The sequence below is a fragment of the Babylonia areolata genome, chromosome 18 (genome assembly GCF_041734735.1).
Source record: "Babylonia areolata isolate BAREFJ2019XMU chromosome 18, ASM4173473v1, whole genome shotgun sequence".
NCBI lineage: Eukaryota > Metazoa > Mollusca > Gastropoda > Neogastropoda > Buccinidae > Babylonia > Babylonia areolata.
The window spans coordinates 15,519,295-15,529,294 of record NC_134893.1 but is presented as its reverse complement, the minus strand read 5'-3'; the positions used below and the strand labels follow the sequence as shown (position 1 = coordinate 15,529,294).

Below are 10,000 nucleotides of genomic sequence, written 5' to 3'. Positions count from 1 at the left end.
CTTTTGTCAATGGAAAGTGATTACATGAATGCTTGAGGAAGTGTAGGATGGGGAGATAACGTGTGTCTGTGGATGAGAGGATGAAGGTATGACGCAGATGAACAGGACTGCAATGAAGTCCACTAGAAACCTTCACGATCGCACCTTCCATCTGTATTGTAAGGGTTAACACTGGAGTTAAGATATGTGATAGTGGTATATTCAGAACGAGGACGATGGGGGTGGAATGTGTGTTTTTTTGTTGTTGTTGTTTTTGTGTGTGTGTGTGCGTGTGTGTGTGTGTGTGTGTGTGTGTGTGTGTGTCTGTGTTTCCAAATTTTACCCGTGGATATCAATGTCGTTCAAAAACTGACGAGCCATGGATCGCTGTCGTCCATAAGAAATTTCCCTGAAGAATGAGCATTTCCAAAACGTTTGAGCACGTGTTACTGGGGATTGGAGACTGGACTGAGTTGGTTCGGAAAGTGGTGCCGGTGGGAAGTCTGTGTAGAACGAACACACCTGCGTGTGGATCTCTAAGCAGGAGTGAAATAAGTGTGTGGTGGGAGAAAACGATAAAGGGGGTTTGGAAGAGAGGGAGGGCGGGAGGAGCGAGTCGTATAAACTAATCTTAAACTTGTAAATGACATGGTACTATTTCGTTACGTTGTATATCATCATGAATTTTGTTTGTTTGTTTTTATCAGGCACACGCTGGCGTGTGTTATTACTTTTACTGATCCTTTCAATAAAGAAGATTTTTTCATTCCTTTGAAAATATGTTTCTGAAGTGATTATTGAAGTCGAATGCAATCTCTCTCTCTCTCTCTCTCTCTCTCTCTCTCTCTCTCTCTCTCTCTCTCTCTCTCTCTCTCTCTCTCTCTCACACACACACACACACACACACACACGGGAAAGCATTCGCCATTGATCATTTTCTTCTTTTGCACACAGTCTTTAGAATATTTCAAACTGGATCCATGCACTGTGACAATTTTTTTGCACTTCCTATTTTTTCTTCCTCCCCAGCCCCCCAGTCCCCCGGCCTCCCTCCCCCACCCACCACCAAATGGTCATTCGGACGAGACGACAAGCCGGGGATCCCTACGGGTTAGCATGCACTTTGCGCACGTAAATAACCCACGGCAACAACACGGTCATAATTGTCCTTGGCATATTTCTATACAAAACTCCATCTTGACACGAAATAAAATAAAACTTTCAAAGAGACAGATAGATGGATGGACAGAGACAGACAGACAGCCTGAGAGAAGGGGGCGAGAGGGTGCCGGTGCTCTTAACGACGTGCACTGCCTGGGGAGGGGAACTCGAATTTCACACTCTATTGCGACAAATTTGTAACAAAATACAAATGCACTCGCTTGGTATTGTTCGCTAATGTCGGTCTCTCTCTCTCTCTCTCTCTGGCGAAACATGGAGCCGGGTTACAAACGCGTCTCAACACGAATGTGTTTGCCGAGTTCGTATTCCAAGTTAAAAAGCTCGTACTGAGGAGAGTTTGGTCAAGCGTGGAGAATGTAAGTATTTCAATACGAAACCTGTTTTGATTTCCCCCTACAGCAAGCCACAGGCCCATGATATAAACATGGAAAGGATACAAACAAAACATGATATATATTTTAGTGTGTAAGCAAATGAATAAGAGCTCATATCCACACACACGTCACATAAGCACGTGCGCGCGCAAGCGTAAGCGCAAGCACAAGTCCTAAATCTATCACACACACACACACACACACACACACACACACACACACACACACACATGAATTATTCTCCATGACCACACGTTGTCACAGGGTCATGGATCAAGTGCACCCACGCATATCAGCCAATGAAAATCAATGATAGGTTTTGCGCGCTGTGCACTGCGGGACTGCGACAAGGGCCAGTTCTCGTCTGCTTTCGAGTGTGAAGAATAACGACTGAGATGTTTCAGTTGTCAGTCGACGGTTGTTACCTTTGACTGTTTGCTGTCTGATGAGTTTGCTTTGATATCAGTGCTGCCATGTTTATTTGTTCATTCGGTTTGGCTCTGATAGTGGTAGCAGTTTGTGTGACTGTGAATGTTTTGATCAGACGTCGACGTGTTGATTCTGAAGGAAAAGCTGTTCTCATTACAGGTAGCCCTATCTTCTTTCGTTATCGTTATTTTAATCTACTGTCTGTCTATCTCTATCTTTGTGTATGATGGGTGGGAGGGTGGTGTTTGTGTTTGTTTGTTTGTGTGTGTGTGTGTGGAGCAGTCTTCTCTTATGCTCGTCCACACAGTAGTCTTCACACGCACACACACTCGCACACACACTCGCACACACACACACACACACACACACACACACACACACACACACACACACACATATATATATATATATATATATATATATATATATATATACAAAGAGATCGGCACGCTTCTACTGTTAGCCATAGCATAAGGTTCCACAATGCCTTGTCTGGTGTCTCTAAGGACAGCAATGTAGTCTGACTAAGTGCCAACACAGCGGTGGAACCACAGGCACTTGCATTACAGCAGTGTTATCGATTTATTCCTGACCTGACACTGCCTCAGCGGGATATCGTGCTGTGCTCTTGTTTTGAGAACAGGTTCTTGTGTGTGTGTAGGGGTGTGTTGGGGTGGTAGCTTCCTGATTTTGATAAATTGAAAAAGAGCTTGATTCTTATTATTTGCGTTTTTGTGTCACCATCAATCTGTTTGCATGTGTGTGTGGGTGAGGGGGCGTGCGCGCGTGTGCGTTCGTGTATCTGTCTCTGCCTTCTGTCTGTCTGTCTGTCTGTCTGTCTGTCTCTCTCTCTCTCTCTCTCTCTCTCTCTCTGCCTCCTCTCCATTCCCTCTTTCTTACACTCTCTTCTTGGTGTGTGCATGCATCTGTCTGTCTCTGCCCTCTCTCTGTGCCTCCTCTCCATTCCCTCTTTCTCACACTTTCTCCCTGGTGTGTGTGTGTGTGTGTGTGTGTGTGTGTGTGTGTGTGTGTGTGTGTGTGCGCGCGCGCGCGCGCGCGCGCGTGCATGTATATCAGCCTTAAAGTTAAGATTGTTTTCTGTCAAAAGCATATAGTATGTAGAACCCATTCGGGTAATGCAAAGCCCAACCCCATGAAGAATTGAACACACAAGAGGTCTGAAGGATAAAATGCAACTATTGCGCAATAAACATTACCGTATCAAACATTATGCATAGAATTTTGTAATCGAGAACACCTGATAAATGAAATGAACGAAACAATCGCAACAAATGTGTGTGTGTGTGTGTGTGTGTGTGTGTGTGTGTGTGTGTGTGTGTGTGTGTTTGACATAAACACTGAGACACAGACAAAGATGCAGAAAGGGAGATGAATTTTGTTTTACAGCAGATGTGTTCCATTTTTAGATACATACACAACAGCATTCAACTGCAAAACAAATGTGTTGTTGATACAAGGCTATAATTATATACCATTAACAACTATACAGATCATACGGTGCACCACGTTTCCCCAACTCGCGTTTCGCCTACAGACTGTTGAGTACGTTCGTTTCGCCCACGTCTTGTGCCCACCAGAATACAGAACTGTAAACATCCAAATACATCGAGTTTATCAATAGCATTCACAGTTGTTAAAGTGTACATTTTCAGTGTAAATTGTACATGAGCAAATGTTCAGTTTTTCCCATCTTTTGCCCTTCCACAATGGCATCTTTATTCCCTTTCAGGCGTTCGTTTCGTCTGTGAATGGCTGTTAGTGGTGATTTTTGTGTTCACCAACAGCTTCATAGTTTCAGAAGAGTGAATGCAGATTCAGTTTTAATTGTCTCACACTAATGTGTACTATATTTGAAGAATGTTCAGTTATACAATCAGTTATACATAACAATTCAGCAGTAATTTCCAGTCGGATGAATGAAGATGCAAACATGCAAAATGCATGGCCTGATTCCATCATGGCCTGAATGTGGTTTAGAAGATGAGGTTGAAAAATGCTTTTGTCGTGAAATGTGAGCATGGCTTCACCTGTTTGCGAAACCAACGTACGAATATGAGCATATTGGCGAAACGATTCTGCTGACATGAAGACGGAAAAGGAGGGGGCCGGTTTTGGAGAACAAATCTTGGGGGAAACGTGTGGCACCCGATTCATATGTCAATCTCAGTACAGTGACATTTTATCTGTGACTCCAGGATGCGATCGAGGATTTGGGCACATGCTGGCTATTCAGCTGGCAAAGCTGGGTTACCGGGTCTTTGCCGGATGCTTGGATGCCACAGGAGAGGGCGCTGTAAAGCTCTGTAAAACGTCATCGAATATTGAGGTCATCCAGCTTGACGTCACAAGTGATGAACAAGTAACTAAGGCGAGGACATACGTTGATCGACAATGGGGAAACGGTAATGATCTCCTCTCTGCTTTGTCATTTGAGGGTCGGTTCTGTTCCAGCAAATTGTTTTAATAGTGTCCCTAGGGTTAGGGTTAATAGAGTCCCATAACATTGTGCAAAGCAATATGTGTCCGATTAAAATGATATTTTGATGGTTTAAGTTCTTTCTGAAGAACTGCACCTGATGAAAGTCATCATCATCATTAACATTATTGCTCTTCTTCCTCAGTCTTCTTATTATTATTGCTCTTCTTCCTCCTCTTATTATTATTACAGCCCTTCATCATCTTATTTATCTTCTTCTTTCTCTTGTGATGATGATGATATTATTATTATTATCATCATTGTTTAAAATAAAGTATCTGGACTTTGTCGTTTTTGGTTTTGTGTAGTTTGTTGGTTTTTTGTTGTTGTTTTTTACTTGGATATGTAGATTAAAGCCGTTTGTCATTCGTCTTGCAAAGTCAACCCTTCCAAGATGAGCAGCAGTTAGTCGCGGCTCATCACCACTGTGTCAGTGCTGACAATGCAGTGGGGGGTGGGGGTGGGGGTGGCAGGTCTGTGGGCGGTGGTGAACAACGCGGGGGTGGCAGTGTTCGCGGAGGCAGAGTGGTGCTCCCTGGAACAGTACCAGACCGTCATGAACATCAACTGGCTCGGCACCGTCAGAGTCACCAAGGCTTTCCTCCCCTTGGTCAGGGCCACCAGGGGGCGAGTCGTCAACCTGTCCAGTCTGGCCGGTAAGGTTTGAATGGAGAAGGATGGGTGGGAGTGAAGACCCTATATTCCCTGTATATTGGGTCTGTGGTGGGAGGGAGACGGGCAGGATGGAGGGGAGAGGGCACAGATGTGACATGATATGGGTACGTACACCAATCCTCGGTCAGAGACCAAGTTCTACGCGCTTTACAAACATGGAGTCTTTTGAACAACAGGCTGCCTACCTGGATAGAGCCGACTGACACTGCCATTGGGCGCTCATCATTCATTTCCTGTGTCATTCAATCAGGTTACAGTCCGGCACACATACACACTCACACAGACAGGAAACATCTTATGCGAATGACCGTTTTGATTATTTTACCCCGCCATGAAAACAGCCATAACCCACCGAACGCCGACATGGATTACAGAATCTTGAATGTGTGTATACACACGAAGGGGTTTCAGGCACAAGCAGTTCTGCACATACGTTGACTTCGGAGGTCGGAAAACTCCCCACCCTTTAGTCACCTGGCGCCGTTACCGAGATTCGAATCCAGGACCCTGAGATTGAAAGTCCAACGCTTTAACCACTCGGCCATTGCGCCCGTCGGGGGGGGGGGGGGGGGTGGATACTGACATGTGAAAGGTCCAGAACTACGGTTTTTCGTGTCTTTCCGCCCCCACCCCGCCCGCGCCCTTCCCTCCCCTAGCTCACCGCTTGGGCACTGCAAGCCGTCATGTTGTCAAGCCACGCAAACTTTTTTTTTTTTTCCTTTTTACTGGGAGTTTTAGTCTCTTGTTAAATATTTTATTATTCTTTTTTGTCACAACACATTTTTCTGTGTGAAATTCGGGCTGCTCTCCCCAGGGAGAGCGCGTCGCTGCACTCAGAGCGCAGCCCATTTTTTGTTGTATTTTTTCCTGCCTGCAGTTTTTGTTTAAATGTTTTCCTTTTAAAGTGGACTTTTCTACAGAATTTGCCAGGGACAACCGTTTTGTTGCCGTGGGTTCTTTTACGTGTGCTAAGTATAGCAGCTCAGCGCGCATGCAAGCAAGAAAGTGCACACAGACACACACACACGTGCGCGCGCACGCACGCACGCACGCGCACGCACACACACACACACACACACACACACACACACACACACAAAGACGAACACGACAGAGTGACTCATTGCCTTGTGGTTGGTGTGTCTGGCAGGACGGGTGGCGTTGCCTGGATTCACTTCATATTCGTCCTCCAAGTTCGCTGTCATCGGCTTCTCCGACAGTCTGCGCCGTGAGATGGTCAAGTTCGGTGTGAGGGTGATCACTATTGAGCCATCCCTGTACAGGTAGAGCGTCTGGTGTGTGTGTGTGTGTGTGTGTGTGTGTGTGTGTGTGTGTGTGTGTGTGTGTGTGTTTGTGCGCGCGCGAAACGAGCGCGTGGTCACACTTCATCACTACTCAGGGTGTGTGTGTGCGTTTGTGCGAGTGCGCACGTGTGTGTATATATGTGTGTGTGTGTGTTTGAGTGTGTGTGTGTGTGTGCGCGCGCGTGTGTGTGTGTGTGTGTGCTGGAGGGAGCTAGTGCTATAGAATATATTATAAGAATTAGGTGTTCATCCTTGCCAGTGTATATTCACTCCGTAAACACACACACTCTCTCCCTGTCTCTTTCTCTCACTCCCTGCCTCACTACACCCTCAAACCTCTCTATCTCTCTCTTTCTCTCTCTCTATTTCTTCTTCAAGGACGGCCATCGCCAACCGTGAGGTCCTGACGCGGCAGAACTCCCACTTGTGGGCGGCCGCCCCGCAGGAAGTGCGTCACGACTACGGCGACACCTACTTCCGGGCCTACCTGGCCAAGCTGGCCGAGATGCTGCGCCTAGCCAGCAAGAGGACCTGGGAGGTGTTGGACGACCTGGAGCACGCGGTCACGGCAGAGCATCCTTACCGGCGGTACGTGCCCGCCCTCTTCACCAACCAGCTGCCTGCCGACTGCTTCAGCGTCTGTCCCAACGTGCTGCAGGATCGTGTAGTGACCCACGGCATGAGGGTGCCGGCCACCCCTGCCGCGCTGTTGCCGTCGTTGTTGTGCGAGGAAGAGGATGATGAGGAGGAGGAGGAGGACAGGGAAGACAAGGGAGGAGGAGGGTCTGGGTGTGAGCGTGGGAGGAAGTCGTTGTGATCCGCGAGGTGGATGATTTTTAAAAAAAAATTCATTTATTTGTTGGTGTGTGCTGGGGATGGGTAGTGGATGTGGTGCGTGTGTGTGTGTGTGTGTGTGCGTGTGTGTGTGTATGTGTGTGTCTCAGTGTGTGTCCGTGACTGTGTGTGTGTGTGATGGTTGTGTCGGGGCAGGGCATGTATTTTGTGTATCTGTGTGGTTGGTAGTGGGTGAGTTTGTTTAGCTCTGTGTGTGTGTGTGTGTGTGTGTGTGTGCATGCGTGCGTGCGTGAATTAATCAAAGAGATAGAGTGGGTTGGCGACTGTTTGTGTTTACCCATTGTTTATTGGCACATTTTCAATAGAAACAGGTTGTGCTGATTCCGTAAATAAAATTATTGGGTTTTATACTGATTCTGCAAATTGACCCCAGAGCACATGTTTATGTTTGTGCGTGTACGTGTGTTTGTGTTCACTAACGTTTAATCGAAGTTGGTTACTTTTATAAGAGTTAGTAAGTGAGGTGTGTTTTTTGTTGTTGTTATAAGCTAAATCTGAAAATGGATATCATACATACACGAGCCCTCTCTCTCTCTTTGTGTGTATGTGCGCGCGCGCGTGTGTGTGAGGGGGGGGGGGGAAGAGAGTGAGTGAGAGAGCGAGAGAGAGAGAGAAGTAAAAACTTTCTGCTTTCACCTGAGAGAGGTAGTGGGGTATTGCATGCTTGTTATCTTGGTGGCGGTTATAGTTCTTCCAACTGCGATTTTATGTCTTAACAGTTAACTTTGTCTTTATTTTTTTCATATGATGATTGATGTCTGCATAGTGGTAAGGGAAGTGTGTGCGGCGTATTGTTTATTGTGTTGTTGTTGTTTAAAAAAAAAAAATGTTTTGCTTCATTTTGTTTCAGAAATGTTATGATTATCTTACTAAATACCTTCCGTTTTTGTTGAATGAAGTGTACTTTTTTTTCGAAATTGTTGTTCACTTTATCTTAAAATGTAATACTTTCTTAACTGAATGGTTTCGTTTTACATGACAGTTGATGTGTGTGTGGTGATCAGGGAGTGGTGTAACAGTTACTCATTCGTTTTATGTTGGGTTTTTTTTTGTTGATGTTTGTTGACCAGCGTTTGAATGAGCCGAAAGAAAATTTTCTGTTTTGATAACTTGAAGCAGACAATAAAGTATTTTGATTTAAATTGAGTTGAATTAAATTGAATTGAATTACACAAAAACAGAAAAGTGAGGTACCACATTGTTAAACATTGACATGCGATTTCAATAACCACTTCAGAAACACATTCACAAAGGGTTGTAAAGCATCTTTATTGAAAAAGAAGAGGATAACAACGAAAAACAAAAACGGAGAGGGCACGCCAGCGTGCGTCTTATAAAAGTAAGGAGCTGCTCATGTTGATAATCTTGGTCATAATTGGACACACTGCATTGTCAAGTTGAATATCAGTTTTATCCGACTCTCTCTCTCTTCCCCCTCACCCCCACCCCCCCACCCCCCCTTTTACTCCCTCTGGATCCCATTCGCCATTTCCGCCTTCACTTCCACTCATATTCCCCCCATGTCTATTTTCCTCCCAACTACACTCGTTACTCTCCTTCTCACCACATCTCCATTTCCCTGGCCCCCACTCTCACACACACTTTCACAAACATTGATTGGTCAAAAACACTTCTTGAAGATGGTACCTTGCCCAGGTATGTCAGTGTCCTAACTGTGTGGAAATCCCCATGTCAGACGTGTAAGTGAAGTTACTCAAGGAGGCGTCACGGACAAATCTATATACACACTTATCTCATTTCCAGTGTGCGCCTCAACAAACATATCACACCCCTTCGCCTTCCCTTGCCCGCAATAACACATGAAAGATACGATCAGGAATGTATTCTGTGGATAATAGCAGGACCTGACCCATGTTTATAAAGCTTCTGTCATTCCATGACATGTTAATTTTCTCACAAAACGCACATGGACATAAAAACAGGACGCGTTCCTCCTCACCTCACACTCCCTCACATTAATTCATGTAAAGCCACAGTCAGGACGATTTCCCATTGACTATATTAAGTCCACACTCATCAGACGTCTGCTGAGATGATGCGCGTCACATTCACACACGTTCGTTTCTCCTCCATCATTCCACGATCTCACATTCCCGCGTGCTTTCAGTCATCTCTCCAGTCCTTCCGACACTGTCGGGAATCTGCTCAGAAACACTTCCTGTGCACAATGGACGGTCCACACTCGTCGTACTCCTGCTTGGAGATCCACATCTGCTGGAAGGTGGACAGAGAAGCCAGAATGGAACCACCGATCCACACAGAGTACTTTCGTTCCGGGGGCGCAATGACCTTGACCTTGATAGAGCTGGGGGCCATGGCGGACATCTCTTTGTTCAAGCGGTCAGCGAGACCTGCACAGCGACACATCAGTTAGATTTACGTCACCATCCTGTGGATTTCTACTTCCCGAGAATGAAAAGGCACATATACAAGGGGAATTTGTATCTCTATTGCTGATGAGTTATTTGGACAAAATTTTGATTTTTTTTCTCAGCTTGTTGATTTGAAGTGACAGCGATGTTGAGTATTACTGTCTATTCAACAGGGCAATATCAATACATGTGTACTTTACTGAAGCATGACTGTCCAAAGGACAAAAGGCGGAAAACAAAGCGTAGTGCATTTCCACCAACAGAAATCTTATTTGTCACTTGAAAGTGCTGACGCCTCTGTGCCTACCTGCC

General features: G+C 45.6%; 2 protein-coding genes across 3 annotated transcripts in view; one reads left to right on the top strand and one right to left on the bottom strand.

The window, feature by feature from the left end:
• The first annotated feature begins 1,894 nt into the window (after positions 1-1,894).
• LOC143291855 (short-chain dehydrogenase/reductase family 9C member 7-like) lies at positions 1,895-8,359 on the top strand. 2 transcript variants are annotated; one of them, XM_076601971.1, is made up of 5 exons: positions 1,895-2,123; positions 4,181-4,387; positions 4,935-5,117; positions 6,287-6,419; positions 6,819-8,359. In XM_076601971.1, the coding sequence occupies exons 1-5, from the start codon at positions 2,009-2,011 to the stop codon at positions 7,255-7,257; spliced, it is 1,077 nt and encodes a 358-aa protein (XP_076458086.1). In that variant the 5' UTR covers positions 1,895-2,008; the 3' UTR covers positions 7,258-8,359. The 2 variants fall into 2 exon arrangements, with proteins under 2 accessions (XP_076458086.1, XP_076458087.1); XM_076601972.1 differs by lacking the exon at positions 1,895-2,123 and having other exon boundaries at positions 4,182-4,311.
• Positions 8,360-9,461: 1,102 nt separating this feature from the next.
• The window catches only part of LOC143292037 (actin-3-like), a 3,842-nt gene continuing 3,303 nt past the window's right edge, over positions 9,462-10,000 (bottom strand). The window contains exon 7 of the mRNA XM_076602207.1: positions 9,462-9,667. Within this exon, the coding sequence (XP_076458322.1) occupies positions 9,462-9,667 (206 nt within the window). The remainder of the gene's footprint in view (positions 9,668-10,000) is intronic.